This window comes from Hyperolius riggenbachi, chromosome 7 (genome assembly GCF_040937935.1).
Source record: "Hyperolius riggenbachi isolate aHypRig1 chromosome 7, aHypRig1.pri, whole genome shotgun sequence".
In the NCBI taxonomy this organism is placed as follows: Eukaryota; Metazoa; Chordata; class Amphibia; order Anura; family Hyperoliidae; genus Hyperolius; species Hyperolius riggenbachi.
In genome coordinates, this window is record NC_090652.1 from 23,048,538 (window position 1) to 23,065,279 (window position 16,742).

The 16,742-nt window shown below is 50.8% G+C and overlaps 1 protein-coding gene across 1 annotated transcript in view; it reads left to right on the forward strand.

The window, feature by feature from the left end:
* LOC137524138 (zinc finger protein 436-like) overlaps positions 1 to 16,742 on the forward strand; it is a 33,807-nt gene that overhangs the window by 9,847 nt on the left and 7,218 nt on the right. Inside the window, exons 5-7 of the mRNA XM_068243695.1 lie at positions 7,450 to 7,550; positions 8,922 to 9,086; positions 9,170 to 9,293. Of these exons, the coding sequence (XP_068099796.1) occupies positions 7,450 to 7,550; positions 8,922 to 9,086; positions 9,170 to 9,293 (390 nt within the window). The remainder of the gene's footprint in view (positions 1 to 7,449; positions 7,551 to 8,921; positions 9,087 to 9,169; positions 9,294 to 16,742) is intronic.

The following is a 16,742-nucleotide window of genomic DNA, read 5'->3' on the forward strand; positions in this document are numbered from 1 at the left end:
GTGTGTGTGTGTGTAGGGTGTGTGTGTGTGTAGGGTGTGTGTGTAGGGTGTGTGTGTGTGTGTGTGTGTGTGTGTAGGGTGTGTGTGTGTGTGTAGGGTGTGTGTGTGTACCTGCCAGGGGCTTTTATCTGCATTGTAAATAAATGGTGGTCTCTGATGATCAGCTGTATAATGTGTGTCTGTGCTGTGTGTTCCGCTCATACACACGTTCAGTGTGTTGCTCTTATACATCGCTGCTCTGAGTTGTAAATAAATATAGTTTCTGATGAGCTGATATAAAATGTCTATTTGTACTGTGTAATACACTAATGTAAATCTACAAGGGTCGCCTGCAAAGTAACAGCCGATTTCATTTAATCAATTAAGGAAACATTCTAGGCATGGAAGCTGACAGCTTCTGTCTTGTCGGGAATATAGTAAACATCGCTGATAAGCCAATTACAGCCATAAAGTTTTCCTGGCAGAATACAACTTCTGAGAGCAAAGAGTGACAAAATAGATGAACTATTGACCCTTTTCTATCTCTGGGACACTTATCAGGCTGCCACTGAGCAGAGGCAACAAAACATTCAATCTAGTTTGTAGTGTTTAAAGATAAAATAAAGCCATGCGGATAATTTAGGAGTAGGAGCATAAATACAACTATTTCTCATACCTTTATTTTCACCTTAAAGAGTAACTGTCAGGCTGCAGAAGCTAATTTAAACATCTATTCTCCTGTGTTAAACAGTTTAGACAGAAGCCAAAAAGCAATTAGTGAAGATAAAAATCTCAGTTACCTTTGATGTGTGCTTATCAGCAAGTCTGTTATAGACCCATAAAGACGCAAGCCGCATACTAAACTGCAAAGCATTCTGGGGCTCTCCCCTCGGCTGCTAATGAGACGTTACAGAAGCTTGTGTAATCAGTCCAGCGCGTAGCACTGATAAATCTCGGGCAGAGTACACTGCAGGAGTCAGCTATTGTTCCTAGCCACATGGCTCATTAATATTCACTGCACACTGTGTTATTTAGTACAAGCTTATCTGTGATCAGGAAGCAGGCAGGACATGACGACACATTTGGCTTCATAGGAGACAGACAAACATGGAACCTGCCATGAGCTGTCAGGAGCATCTATCTCTGCATATACTATATACAAATTCTGTGAAATCCAAACGTGGACAGTGAAATGCATATGTAATGTAAGTACAGCCAATCTTTAGCTACTGATATATGTGTTTATTTTCTCTGAGACCTTATACCTAACAGCTCCTCTTTAAGCATTTACTGTAGTATATCTATTAGCAGGGTTTCCCGTCCTTTTTGTTGTAGTAGCATCACACTCCTCACCTATGGGTTGGAGGGATTGGGGGTGGGGCTTCATGTTAACGCTGCTGAACAAACAGTTAGGGCTGGTTCACACTGTGAGCGATTACCTTCAGGTCGTTAATCGCCAGCGAATGGCCAAGGGCTACAGCGGGGTCACACTATGAGGGTGTTCTCAATGCAGGATTTTGATTTTTAGAAATTCAAAATTGTGCTGCTGGCACCATTTTTTAAAGATTTTTTTTCTTAAAGGAATTTGCACATTCTTTTAAAAATCGCTAAGCGCTTAGCAATTGTGTATTCTAGTGTGAACTCGACCTCACTGGCGTTCTGCAGTCATATGACCAGCGGCACAGGGAGAGAAGAGGTTACCCTGATAGATGCAAGTTACATCCCACAGAAAGAATACTTGGCATGGCAGATAAGAGTAAACGGCTGTTACTTTCTGGATGACCCTCCTACATTTCCACAATTTCTGTGGGGCTCAATCAGTCAGTCTATACCGGGCATGCTCTGTCCCTCCCAGGCATCCATACACCCTGTCAGTCAGGCTGCCCATATCTTTGCCTCCACTGAACATGCCCTTTTTGCCCACTGGGCCAATAAAAGTAACACAGTTCAGGTCAGGATAGCCGTGATGAGTCAGGTGTTGCCATGGTGACTCATCACTTCAGCAGAGGAGGCGGGGGAGCACTGGGAGGAGGCGGGGCAGAGAGCTTCTCCTGCCCGATAATGGTTATATTGCCGTATACAAGAGCCATACAAGCTTCTACTGCTCTCAGCATCCACAATAATCAAATGTAAATGGGAAATGGGGGGTGAAGCTCTACTTCACTTGCAACTGCTACTATGACAATTAACATGTTAATTGACAAATTAGCAGCCGCTAGTGAAGTATCGCGGTAGCGATACTTACCTCAATACTTCACAGGACCGCCCACACTTAGAGTTACGTGTGTTGCTATGGATGCAGCTCGTGTAACTACGGAAAGGCATGTCCCTTACATGGCAACGAGCGCTGCTTAGTAAGGAGTGCATAGCGGCCACTCCTGCACATTTACTGCACTGCTATTTGCTTTTAAAGTGGACCTGAACTCAGAACTCCTCTCTGCTCTAAAAGATACACAACAGCATAATAACCTTTAAACGGAAAAAAAATTCTGTTTTACATCTGATACAAATCCTAAAATAAATCTGCACAGTTTCTACTTCCCGATTCATGGAAGCGGCCATATTGTTAACCCATCCGCAGCTGAGTCAGCTCCATCCTTGTATTTAAAGCTCTTTTTGTCAAAAAATCCATGACAGCGACAGCCCCGCTGTTTCGGTCCAACAGACCTTTTTCAAGTTGCTCAGTATCACAACATGATGTGATGTTATCCTGAGCGGCTTGAAAGAGGTCCATACCTCCCAACTTTTTGAGATGAAAAAGTGGGAGACTTAAGCCACGCCCCTGATTACGTCCCCATCACACCCCTAGTCAGTATTGCTCACATTAGCAAAGGATTTTTCCGTCGTTAAGATGCCTATACGTCAGGTGACTAGGCAGCCAATTGACCATACAATTTGATAATAATTATCAAACCAGATGAATATTGCCAGCGTACACGTGGGCACATGTGATGTCACACATGTTACTCCAGCAACCACATTGGGCGCGTGTACGGATGGAGCCTGGAGCCAGCGGCAGACGCAAGACGCACTGGGCACCGGGGAGGGGGTGAGCACATTGCACATTAGGGAGGACAGCGTCCGCCGGCGAGGCAGTCGGATGCGGCATCACAAGGCCCATTCCAGATCACTTCAGCATTTAATTGATCGGAAATCATCCTGCGGTGTACGGGCAGCCAACAGATCTCTCTCTGATCAGATTCGATCAGAGATTTGTCTCTTGGTCATATCTGCCCATCATCGCTAGTTTAATGGCTACCTTAATTTCACTGCTGGTTGTAGTTTTGTAATGTTCTTAAAAAATTGGTCTTAAATAATTCAAAACTACACTGTTTTGCCCACTACCTCAATGTAGACATTTTCTGCCCTTATATATGCACTTTTTTTTAAATGTCTACCATCTTTTGAGCTCTAATGCCTAGTACACACGATGCAATTTTCCATCAGATTGACGGTCAAAATGATTATTTCCGTCAGGTCTGGTCTGATTTCTGATTCTTTTGATTTTGTATAGAAGGAATCGGAAAACCAAAAAAAAATGTATAAGTGTGAGCCGAAAAACAATTGGAAATCAGATCGGGCCTGTCGAAAATAATCAATTTGACAGTCTGACGGCGTATTGCATCAAGGCATACAATCTGACGTAGGGCACACTAGGTGCTAAATATACCATCCTTTATTCATGGAACTAGCAGTTGTGTATAAGAATCTCATAAAGCAAAGAATGCTAACAATAGCTCTGTGTTGCCCCTCTTGGTGCCACTTCAGGCACCTGCCTTGTTTGTCCTGCTGACTTGCACTGTGTAATGTGCAGTGAAATAATATTGCTGCTGTATAAATGCTGAGCTACTTCCAGTCTGTCTGTATTGATTTCCTTTATTCACAATTTTCAGGCAGGTTAGTGTTTATTGTGCCCTATAATACAATAAATACACACTAATCTAATCGTAACAAACAGAATATAGCCCACTGTGCTGCTGCTGGCAATCTCCAGCACTAGAGCACGAGCTGCACTTCTCAGCAGTGGCGGCCATTTTGCTGAAGCCCAGCATTCCCAGCCATAGAGAGGAGGCCACACCCCCAGCTTGCACTGAGGACATGGTAGGAGGGTTCTTGCTCTGGACAATGTGTATCCCCCCAGCCATGTGAGAAGCCCCCCCTGCACCCAGGTGTGTGAATGCTGAGTGGGAAGAGGAGGAGAGGAATGAGCTGTGTGTTTAGGGGACCCTCACATTTGTGAATCAGCTGTTCCTCCAGACTTTGCAGCAGCTCTGCCTGTGTACCCTCTCTGCTGGAGGTGCTGCCTGTGTCTGCTGCAAACTGCCATCATCACCACTCCAGTAAGTGTCACATTTATATGTACACACATATGTGTGTATGTTTGTGTGCGTGTGTGTATGTACAGTGGGTTGCAAAAGTATTAGGCCCCCTTGAATTTTTCCACATTTTGTCATATTACTGCCACAAACATGAATCAATTTTATTGGAATTCCACATGAAAGACCAATACAAAGTGGTGTACACATGAGAAGTGGAACGAAAATCATACATGATTCCAAACATTTTTTACAAATAAATAACTGCAAAGTGGTGTGTGCGTAATTATTCGGCCCCCTTTTGATCTGAGTGCAGTCAGTTGCATATAGACATTGCCTGATGAGTGCTAATGACTAAATAGAGTGCACCTGTGTGTAATCTAATGTCAGTACAAATACAGCTGCTCTGTGAGGGTCTCAGAGGCTGTCTAAGAGAACATTGGGAGCAACAACTCCATGAAGTCCAAAGAACACACAAGACAGGTCAGGGATAAAGTTATTGAGAAATTTAAAGCAGGCTTAGGCTACAAAAAGATCTCCAAAGCCTTTAACATCCCACGGAGCACTGTTCAAGTGATCATTCAGAAATGGAAGGAGTATGGCACAACTGTAAACCTACCAAGACAAGGCCATCCACCTAAACTCACAGGCCGAACAAGGAGAGCGCTGATCAGAAATGCAGTCAAGAGGCCCATGGTGACTCTGGACGAGCTGCAGAGATCTACAGCTCAGGTGGAAGACTCTGTCCATAGGACAACTATTAGTCATGCACTGTACAAAGTTGTCCTTCATGGAAGAGTGGCAAGAAGAAAGGCATTGTTTACAGAAAGCATAAGAAGTCCCGTTTGCAGTCTGCCACAAGCCATGTGGGGAACACAGCAACCATGTGGAAGCAGGTGCTCTGGTCAGATGAGACCAAAATGGAACTTTTTGGCCAAAATGCAAAACGCTATGTGTGGCGGAAAACTAACACTGCACATCACTCTGAACACACCATCCCCACTGTCAAATATGGTGGTGGCAGCATCATGCTAGGGGTGGTGCATCTCTTCAGCAGGGTCAGGGAAGCTGGTCAGAGTTGATGGGGAGATGGAAGGAGCCAAATACAGGGCAAACTTGGAAGAAAACCTCTTGGAGTCTGCAAAAGACTTGAGGCTGGGGCGGAGGTTCACCTTCCAGCCGGACAATGACCCTAAACATAAAGCCAGGGCAACAATGGAATGGTTTAAAACAAAACATATATATGTGTTAGAATGGCCCAGTCAAAGTCCAGATCTAAATACAATCGAGAATCTGTGGCAAAATCTGAAAACTGCTGTTCACAAATGCTGTCCATCTAATCTGACTGAGCTGAAGCTGTTTTGCAAAGAAGAATGGGCAAGGATTTCAGTCTCTAGATGTGCAAAGCTGGTAGAGACATACCCTAAAAGACTGGCAGCTGTAATTGCAGCAAAAGGTGGTTCTACAAAGTATTGACTCAGGGGGCTGAATAATTACGCACACCCCAATTTGCAGTTATTTATTTGTAAAAAATGTTTGGAATGATGTATGATTTTCCCTCCACTTCTCACATATACACCATTTTGTTTTGGCCTTTCATGTGGAAGTCCAATAAAATTGATTCATGTTTGTGGCAGTAATGTGACAAAATGTGGAAAACTTCAAGGGGAGCCGAATACTTTTGCAACCCACTGTATGTACAATGTGTGTTCTCATAGTTTTATACCCTGAACACGCATGCAGCAGATCAGGTGTTTCTGGCATTATTGTCAGATCTGACAAGATTAGCTGCATGCTTGTTTCTTTGGTTATTCAGGCACTACTGCAGCCAAATAGATCAACAGTGCTGCCAGGCAACTGGTATTGTTTAACTGCTTGTTGGTCCAGGACAAAGATTATATGTCCTAATTAGTGCTCCTGTATGTTTTAAGCCCCATCTACGCCATACAATCTTTTTATCCGATTCGATTCATCGATTCAATCCGACATGTCCAAAATCGAATCAATGAACGAATCGGACAAAAAAGTGACATAGTCCCAATACAAAAACAAAATGAATAATAAATATATACATACATACACACATATATATATATATATATATATATATATATATATATATATATATATATATATATATATATATATATATATATATATATATATATATATATATATATATATATATATATATTGTATGTATGTATATATTTATTATTCATTTTGTCGGATGCCCTAGCGATCGGATGCGATCGCTAGGGCAAAAGTTTGGGGCCCCAATGCTCTACAGATTTATCACTCTGCCATTGCCTAGCGATGCATCTTTACAGCACAATGGTCCCCAAACTGTCGCCCTAGCATCCGATCGCCACCAACACGCAGGATGGGGATAATGGTCCAGTAATAAAATATGGGGTATTGTTTTAACCGGGAAAGGCCAAAGAATTATTATTATTTTTTTTGTATTTTATAACGGATGTGTCATGTGAAAAATGAAAAAATGGGTATTTTGTGCATTTATGCCAATTTTTTTCCCCATAAAATGACTGATTGTACTGAAAAAATGATGGTATAAGTAATTAAAAAGTTACTGCTGTATCAATGCGACACAGCTGAAGTGTCAAAAATGTCAGGGACCTTAAGTAGAACCCTAGGTTGGTTTGATAAATGCTATTAGGACACAGAGGCACATTCTTTATACAATGACCAGCCTCTGTGTCCTTATAGTGTGCCCCCAGCTCCCTCCCCCCGTGCTCTGCATAAAAAAACCTCCCCCATAAAAAAAACCCGCCAGGCTAGCGACACGCAGATTGCCGCTAGCCTGTTATTTACCTCTGCACTGTCATTCAGCGCGGCTCCCCGCCCGGGTCCCTCCCCTCCCGGCCTCTGTAAGCTTCCTCCAATTGGCGGGACCACGGAAGGAAGGGACACAGGCGAGGAGCCGCGCTATACAGGAGTCGGGGAGCAGCGCTGAATGACAAGGCAATCTGCGTGTACAACTGGGACAGACAGAAAAACAATAAAAATAAAACCCTCAAACACCCAGCACCCCAAAGTCAGAGCTTGATGTGCATTGTAATGAGTGAATCTAGTATCCGTCCTTATATAGTCCTACAGGCCAGATAATCCTCAGTCTATTCTCCCCCCTGTGTAGGTCACATGACCATATCAATGTGGATGGATGAGGACCAGAGTCACATGACTGAGAGGATAGTAATGCTCAGCCTGGAGATCATCTGCCTGCTGACTGGAGAGGTGAGGAGGATTCTGGGAGGGCTGACTGGAGAGGTAAGGAGGATTCTGGGAGGGCTGACTGGAGAGGTGAGGAGGATTCTGGGAGGGCTAACTGGAGAGGTGAGGAGGATTCTGGGAGGGCTAACTGGAGAGGTGAGGAGGATTCTGGGAAAAGGTGAGGAGGGTTCTGGGAGGGCTGACTGGAGAGGCGAGGGGGATTCTGGGAGGGCTGACTGGAGAGGCGAGAAGGATTCTGGGAGGGCGGACTGGAGAGGCGAGGAGGATTCTGGGAGGGTGCTCCAACACTTTATCCTACACGTCGAACTAACCTACATCCCATAGACTTTTACTATCCCTTCCCCTCCCCCAACCCTAACCCTCCTGGTATATGTTTGATAGTGGATGTAAATTCGACGTGTAGGTTATCACGTCGGAACACCGGCCGACTGGAGAGGCGAGGAGGATTCTGGGACGGCCGGCTGGAGAGGCGAGGAGGATTCTGGGAGGGCCGGCTGGAGAGGCGAGGAGGATTCTGGGAGGGCTAACTGGAGAGGTGAGGAGGATTCTGGGAGGGCTGCCTGGGGAAGTGAGGAGGGTTGTGGGAGGGGCACATTCACTGACCTCTGTAATGTTTGGGACAAAGCACTGGTAGGTGTATAAAGCAGCCATGTTTAGTACTTTGTTGCAAGGGATTTGCATGCAGTGACTGCTTGAAGTCTGTGATTTATAGACATTAGCAGATGCTTAGGATCTGCTCTGATGACGCTCTGCCAAACTCTACTGCAGCTGCCATCATCACCTGCTTGTCTGCTGATATTTCCTGGCACTTGTGCAGATAAGATGTTTCTATACCCTGTAGAAGTCATTGTGCAGCTGCCACCAGCAGTGACATGATCAGTGCAGATACGTGTGCAGTACCTGTGGCAGCCATACATGCTGTAACACCTCCACCACCATGTATAACTGATGAGTGGCTATGCTTTGCATCCTGGGTAGTTCCTTTTCCTCTCCATACTTTCCTCTCGCCATCACTCTCATACAGGCTCATCTTGTCTGCCCATAACTACTTCTTACAGGATTCTCCCCTGCACAGCCATTCTATATATACACCTGTGTCCCTCACTGCCTTCCTATACCATCATCACCACAACATGTCAGGCCTGTGCTAGGTGAGGAGGATTCTGGAAATATATCATCATCACCACAACATGTCAGGCCTGTGCTAGGGGAGGAGGATTCTGGGAATGTACCATCACCACAACATGTCAGGCCTGTGCTAGGGGAGGAGGATTCTGGGAATGTACCATCATCACAACATGTCAGGTCTGTGCTAGGTGAGGAGGATTCTGGGAATGTACATAGTGATTGTTGTTACTGTGTGTTGTTACACAGGAGTATGAAGTAGTGAAGAAGACATCTGGTGTGACTCCCGGTAGCCGTCTTCATGGCCCATCCACCATCTCAGTGCCTCCACCTCACTCCCTGACACCTCAGAGAAACAATGTGAAGAAGATTCTAAAAGTCATAAACAAGATGATTGAGCTGCTGACAGGACAGGTGAGCAGTGCTGAGGATTATGGGACATTATGCAGCATCAGCAAGTGATGTGTGTGGATAGTGACTATTGTTGTGTGTGCCAGGTCCCTATGAGGTGTCAGGATGTCACAGTCTATTTCTCCATGGAGGAGTGGCAGTATTTAGAAGGACACAAGGACCTCTACAAGGACTTCATGATGGAGAATCAGCCTCCCCTCACATCACCAGGTAAGAGCGGTTCAGAGGATCCATTTAGATCCCCCATTATCTGCTAGACAGAAGCTGTTGGAAACAAACACTCACCTGCCATCAGGCAATGCACTGCCGTGGTTTTCCTGGTGGTCAGTACGCACTGCCAGGGTTTCCTGGTGGTCAGTACGCACTGCCGGGGTTTCCTGGTGGTCAGTACGCACTGTTGGGGTTTCCTGGTGGTCAGTTCGCACTGCCGGGGTTTCCTGGTGGTCAGTACACACTGCCGGGGTTTCCTGGTGATCAGTGCGTACTGACGGGGTTTTCTGGTGGTCAGTACGCACTGGCGGAGTTTCCTGGTGGTCAGTACACACTGCCGGGCTACCCTGTCGATCAGTACGCACTGCCGGGGTTTCTTGGTGGTCAGTACACACTGCCGGGGTTTCTTGGTGGTCAGTACGCACTGCTGGGGTTTCCTGGTGGTCAGTACACACTGCCGGGCTTTCTTGGTTGCCAGTTTGCAGTGCCGGGGTTTCCTAGTTGCCAGTTTGCAGTGCCGGGGTTTCCTGGTTGCCAGTACGCACTGCCGGGGTTTCCTGGTGATCAGTACGCACTGCCGGGGTTTCCTGGTGGCCAGTATGCACTGCCGGGGTTTCCTGGTTGTCAGTACGCACTGGTTGGGGTTTCCTGGTGGTCAGTACACACTGCCGGGGTTTCCTGGTGGTCAGTACGCACTGCCGGGCTTTCCTGGTGGTCAGTACTCACTGCCGGGGTTTCCTGGTGATCAGTACGCACTGCTGGGGTTTTCTGGTGGTCAGTACGCACTGGCGGAGTTTCCTGGTGGTCAGTACACACTGCCGGGCTACCCTGTCGATCAGTACGCACTGCCGGGGTTTCTTGGTGGTCAGTACACACTGCCGGGGTTTCTTGGTGGTCAGTACGCACTGCTGGGGTTTCCTGGTGGTCAGTACACACTGCCGGGCTTTCTTGGTTGCCAGTTTGCAGTGCCGGGGTTTCCTAGTTGCCAGTTTGCAGTGCCGGGGTTTCCTGGTTGCCAGTACGCACTGCCGGGGTTTCCTGGTGATCAGTACGCACTGCCGGGGTTTCCTGGTGGCCAGTATGCACTGCCGGGGTTTCCTGGTTGTCAGTACGCACTGGTTGGGGTTTCCTGGTGGTCAGTACACACTGCCGGGGTTTCCTGGTGGTCAGTACGCACTGCCGGGCTTTCCTGGTGGTCAGTACTCACTGCCGGGGTTTCCTGGTGATCAGTACGCACTGCTGGGGTTTCCTGGTGGTCAGTACGCACTGCCGGGGTTTCCTTGTGGTCAGTACGCACTGGTTGGGGTTTCCTGGTGGTCAGTACACACTGCCGGGGTTTCCTGGTGGTCAGTATGCACTGCCGGGGTTTCCTGGTGGTCAGTATGCACTGCCGGGGTTTCCTGGTGGTCAGTATGCACTGCCGGGGTTTCCTGGTGGTCAGTATGCACTGCCGGGGTTTCCTGGTGGTCAGTATGCACTGCCGGGGTTTCCTGGTGGTCAGTATGCACTGCCGGGGTTTCCTGGTGGTCAGTATGCACTGCCGGGGTTTCCTGGTGGTCAGTATGCACTGCCGGGGTTTCCTGGTGGTAAGTACACACTGCCGGGGTTTCCTGGTGGTCAGTATGCACTGCCGGGGTTTCCTGGTGGTCAGTATGCACTGCCGGGGTTTCCTAGTGGTCAGTATGCACTGCCGGGGTTTCCTGGTGGTCAGTATGCACTGTTGGGCTTTCCTGGTGATCAGTACGCACTGCCCGACTTCCCTGGTGGTCAGTACTCACTGCCGGGGTTTCCTGGTGGTCATTACGCACTGCTTGGGTTTCCTGGTGGTCATTATGCACTGCTGGGGTTTCCTGGTGGTCAGTACGCACTGCCGGGGTTTCCTTGTGGTCAGTACGCACTGGTTGGGGTTTCCTGGTGGTCAGTACACACTGCCGGGGTTTCCTGGTGGTCAGTATGCACTGCCGGGGTTTCCTGGTGGTAAGTACACACTGACGGGGTTTCCTGGTGGTCAGTATGCACTGCCGGGGTTTCCTAGTGGTCAGTATGCACTGCCGGGGTTTCCTAGTGGTCAGTATGCACTGCTGGGGTTTCCTGGTGGTCAGTATGCACTGCCGGGGTTTCCTGGTGGTCAGTATGCACTGTCGGGCTTTCCTGGTGGTCAGTACGCACTGGTTGGTTTTCCTGGTGGTCAGTACGCACTGCCAGGGTTTCCTGGTGGTCAGTACGCACTGCCGGGGTTTCCTGGTGGTCAGTACACACTGCCGGGGTTTCCTTGTGGTCAGTACACACTGCCGGGGTTTCCTGGTGGTCAGTACACACTGCCGGGGTTTCCTGGTTGCCAGTACGCAGTGCCGGGGTTTCCTGGTTGCCAGTACGCACTGCCGGGCTTTCCTGGTGGTCAGTACGCACTGGTTGGGGTTTCCTGGTGGTCAGTACGCACTGGTTGCGGTTTCCTGGTGGTCAGTACGCACTGGTTTGGGTTTCCTGGTGGTCAGTACGCTCTGATTGGGGTTTCCTGGTTGCCAGTACACAGTGCCGGGGTTTCCTGGTTGCCAGTACGCACTGCCGTGGTTTCCCGGTTGCCAGTACGCACTGCCGTGGTTTCCCGGTTGCCAGTACGCACTGCCCGGTTCCCTGGTGATCAGTACGCACTGCTGGGGTTTCCTGGTGGTCAGTACGCACTGCTTGGGTTTCCTGGTGGTCAGTACGCACTGCTTGGGTTTCCTGGTGGTCAGTACGCACTGCCGGGGTTTCCTGGTGGCCAGTATGCACTGCCAAGGTTTCCTGGTGGTCAGTACACACTGCCGGCGTTTCCTGGTGGTCAGTACGTACTGCCGGCGTTTCCTGGTGGTCAGTACGCACTGCCGGGCTTCCCTGGTGGTCAGTAGTCACTGCCGGGGTTTCCTGGTGGTCAGTACTCACTTCCGGGGTTTCCTGGTGGTAAGTACGCACTGCTGGGTTTTCCTGGTGGTCATTACAAACTACTGGGTTTTCCTGGTGGTCATTACACACTACTGGGTTTTCCTGGTGGTCAGTACACACTGGTTGGGGTTTCCTGGTGGTCAGTACGCACTGCTTGGGTTTCCTGGTGGCCAGTACGCACTGCCGGGGTTTACTGGTGGTCAGTACGCTCTGCCGGGCTTCCCTGGTGGTCAGTACTCACTGCCGGGGTTTCCTGGTGGTCAGTACGCACTGCTGGGGTTTCCTGGTGGTCAGTACGCACTGTCAGGCTTTCCAGGTGGTCAGTACACACTGGTTGGGGTGTCCTGGTGGTCAGTACGCACTGCCGGGGTTTCCTTGTGTTCAGTACGCACTGATTGGGGTTTCCTGGTGGTCAGTATGCACTGCCGGGGTTTCCTGGTGGTCAGTATGCACTGCCGGGGTTTCCTGGTGGTCAGTATGCACTGCCGGGGTTTCCTGGTGGTCAGTATGCACTGCCGGGGTTTCCTGGTGGTCAGTATGCACTGCTGGGTTTTCCTGGTGGTCAGTATGCACTGCCAGGGTTTCCTGGTGGTCAGTATGCACTGCCGGGGTTTCCTGGTGGTCAGTATGCACTGCCGGGGTTTCCTGGTGGTCAGTATGCACTGCCAGGGTTTCCTGGTGGTCAGTACGTACTGCCGGGGTTTCCTGGTGGTCAGTATGCACTGTTGGGCTTTCCTGGTGATCAGTACGCACTGCCCGACTTCCCTGGTGGTCAGTACTCACTGCCGGGGTTTCCTGGTGGTCATTACGCACTGCTTGGGTTTCCTGGTGGTCATTATGCACTGCTGGGGTTTCCTGGTGGTCAGTACGCACTGCCGGGGTTTCCTTGTGGTCAGTACGCACTGGTTGGGGTTTCCTGGTGGTCAGTACACACTGCCGGGGTTTCCTGGTGGTCAGTATGCACTGCCGGGGTTTCCTGGTGGTAAGTACACACTGACGGGGTTTCCTGGTGGTCAGTATGCACTGCCGGGGTTTCCTAGTGGTCAGTATGCACTGCCGGGGTTTCCTAGTGGTCAGTATGCACTGCTGGGGTTTCCTGGTGGTCAGTATGCACTGCCGGGGTTTCCTGGTGGTCAGTATGCACTGTCGGGCTTTCCTGGTGGTCAGTACGCACTGGTTGGTTTTCCTGGTGGTCAGTACGCACTGCCAGGGTTTCCTGGTGGTCAGTACGCACTGCCGGGGTTTCCTGGTGGTCAGTACACACTGCCGGGGTTTCCTTGTGGTCAGTACACACTGCCGGGGTTTCCTTGTGGTCAGTACACACTGCCGGGGTTTCCTGGTGGTCAGTACACACTGCCGGGGTTTCCTGGTTGCCAGTACGCAGTGCCGGGGTTTCCTGGTTGCCAGTACGCACTGCCGGGCTTTCCTGGTGGTCAGTACGCACTGGTTGGGGTTTCCTGGTGGTCAGTACGCACTGGTTGCGGTTTCCTGGTGGTCAGTACGCACTGGTTTGGGTTTCCTGGTGGTCAGTACGCTCTGATTGGGGTTTCCTGGTTGCCAGTACACAGTGCCGGGGTTTCCTGGTTGCCAGTACGCACTGCCGTGGTTTCCCGGTTGCCAGTACGCACTGCCCGGTTCCCTGGTTGCCAGTACGCACTGCCCGGTTCCCTGGTGATCAGTACGCACTGCTGGGGTTTCCTGGTGGTCAGTACGCACTGCTTGGGTTTCCTGGTGGTCAGTACGCACTGCTTGGGTTTCCTGGTGGTCAGTACGCACTGCCGGGGTTTCCTGGTGGCCAGTATGCACTGCCAAGGTTTCCTGGTGGTCAGTACACACTGCCGGCGTTTCCTGGTGGTCAGTACGTACTGCCGGCGTTTCCTGGTGGTCAGTACGCACTGCCGGGCTTCCCTGGTGGTCAGTAGTCACTGCCGGGGTTTCCTGGTGGTCAGTACTCACTTCCGGGGTTTCCTGGTGGTAAGTACGCACTGCTGGGTTTTCCTGGTGGTCATTACAAACTACTGGGTTTTCCTGGTGGTCATTACACACTACTGGGTTTTCCTGGTGGTCAGTACACACTGGTTGGGGTTTCCTGGTGGTCAGTACGCACTGCTTGGGTTTCCTGGTGGCCAGTACGCACTGCCGGGGTTTACTGGTGGTCAGTACGCTCTGCCGGGCTTCCCTGGTGGTCAGTACTCACTGCCGGGGTTTCCTGGTGGTCAGTACGCACTGCTGGGGTTTCCTGGTGGTCAGTACGCACTGTCAGGCTTTCCAGGTGGTCAGTACACACTGGTTGGGGTGTCCTGGTGGTCAGTACGCACTGCCGGGGTTTCCTTGTGTTCAGTACGCACTGATTGGGGTTTCCTGGTGGTCAGTATGCACTGCCGGGGTTTCCTGGTGGTCAGTATGCACTGCCGGGGTTTCCTGGTGGTCAGTATGCACTGCCGGGGTTTCCTGGTGGTCAGTATGCACTGCCGGGGTTTCCTGGTGGTCAGTATGCACTGCTGGGTTTTCCTGGTGGTCAGTATGCACTGCCAGGGTTTCCTGGTAGTCAGTATGCACTGCCGGGGTTTCCTGGTGGTCAGTATGCACTGCCGGGGTTTCCTGGTGGTCAGTATGCACTGCCGGGGTTTCCTGGTGGTCAGTATGCACTGCCAGGGTTTCCTGGTGGTCAGTACGTACTGCCGGGGTTTCCTGGTGGTCAGTACGTACTGCCGGGGTTTCCTGGTGGTCAATACGCACTGGTTGGGTTTACTGGTGGTCAGTACGCAGGCCGATGCAACTCCGGAAACCCCATGGGTCGTGTGTATGGATGAAGGACAGTGCCTGGAGGCCTGGAGTACGTACTGCCGGGGTTTCCTGGTGGTCAGTACGTACTGCCGGGGCTTCCTGGTGATCAGTATGCACTGCCGGGGTTTCCTGGTGGTCAGTACGCACTGGTTGGGGTTTCCTGGTGGTCAGTACGCACTGGTTGGAGTTTCCTGGTGGTCAGTACGTACTGCCGGGGTTTCCTGGTGGTCAGTACGCACTGTCGGGGTTTCCTGGTGGTCAGTATGCACTGCCGGGGTTTCCTGGTGGTCAGTATGCACTGCCGGGGTTTCCTGGTGATCAGTACGCACTGCCGGGGTTTCCTGGTGGTCAGTACGCACTGCCGGGGTTTCCTGGTGGTCAGTACGCACTGCCGGGGTTTCCTGGTGGTCAGTACGCACTGCCGGGGTTTCCTGGTGGTCAGTACGCACTGCCGGGGTTTCTTGGTGGTCAGTACGCACTGCCGGGCTTTCCTGGTGGTCAGTACGCACTGCCGGGCTTTCCTGGTGGTCAGTACGCACTGCCGGGCTTTCCTGGTGGTCAGTACGCACTGCCGGGGTTTCCTGGTGATCAGTACGCACTGCCGGGGTTTCCTGGTGGTCAGTACGCACTGCCGGGGTTTCCTGGTGGTCAGTACGCACTGCCGGGGTTTCCTGGTGGTCAGTACGCACTGCCGGGGTTTCCTGGTGGTCAGTACGCACTGCCGGGGTTTCTTGGTGGTCAGTACGCACTGCCGGGCTTTCCTGGTGGTCAGTACGCACTGCCGGGCTTTCCTGGTGGTCAGTACGCACTGCCGGGCTTTCCTGGTGGTCAGTACGCACTGCCGGGCTTTCCTGGTGGTCAGTACGCACTGCCGGGCTTTCCTGGTGGTCAGTACGCACTGCCGGGCTTTCCTGGTGGTCAGTACGCACTGCCGGGCTTTCCTGGTGGTCAGTACGCACTGCCGGGCTTTCCTGGTGGTCAGTACGCACTGCCGGGCTTTCCTGGTGGTCAGTACGCACTGCCGGGCTTTCTTGGTGGTCAGTACGCACTGGTTGGGGTTTCCTGGTGGTCAGTACGCACTGGTTGGGGTTTCCTGGTGGTCAGTACGCACTGGTTGGGGTTTCCTGGTGGTCAGTACGCACTGGTTGCGGTTTCCTGGTGGTCAGTACGCACTGGTTTGGGTTTCCTGGTGGTCAGTACGCTCTGATTGGGGTTTCCTGGTGGTCAGTACGCACTGGTTGGGGTTTCCTGGTGGTCAGTACGCACTGGTTGGGGTTTCGTAGTGGTCAGTACGCACTGGTTGCGTTTTCCTGGTGGTCAATACGCACTGGTTGGGGTTTCCTGGTGGTCAGTACGCACTGCTGGGGTTTCCTAGTGGTCAGTACGCACTGCCGGGGTTTCCTGGTGGTCAGTACGCACTGGTTAGGTTTCCTGGCTGTCAGAACGTGCGGCCGGGGTTTTTGCTATGCTGCATCTGTCTCGCAGGCCGATGCAACTCCGGAAACCCCATGGAGCGTATGTATGGATGAAGGACAGTGGATGAAGGCAGTGGAGGACAAGGGTAATGTATAGTGCACTGGGCACCCAGGGAAGGGGGGTTGTACATTGCACATTAGGGGGGGCAGCATCGGGAGTTTCTTCACATTCGTCGCTCATCCCGAAATTGCTTGGATCCCTTTATAGTGAACTCCAAGGGACCAGGAAAAGTAGTTTGCTATATCAGAAGTTTACTATATCAGA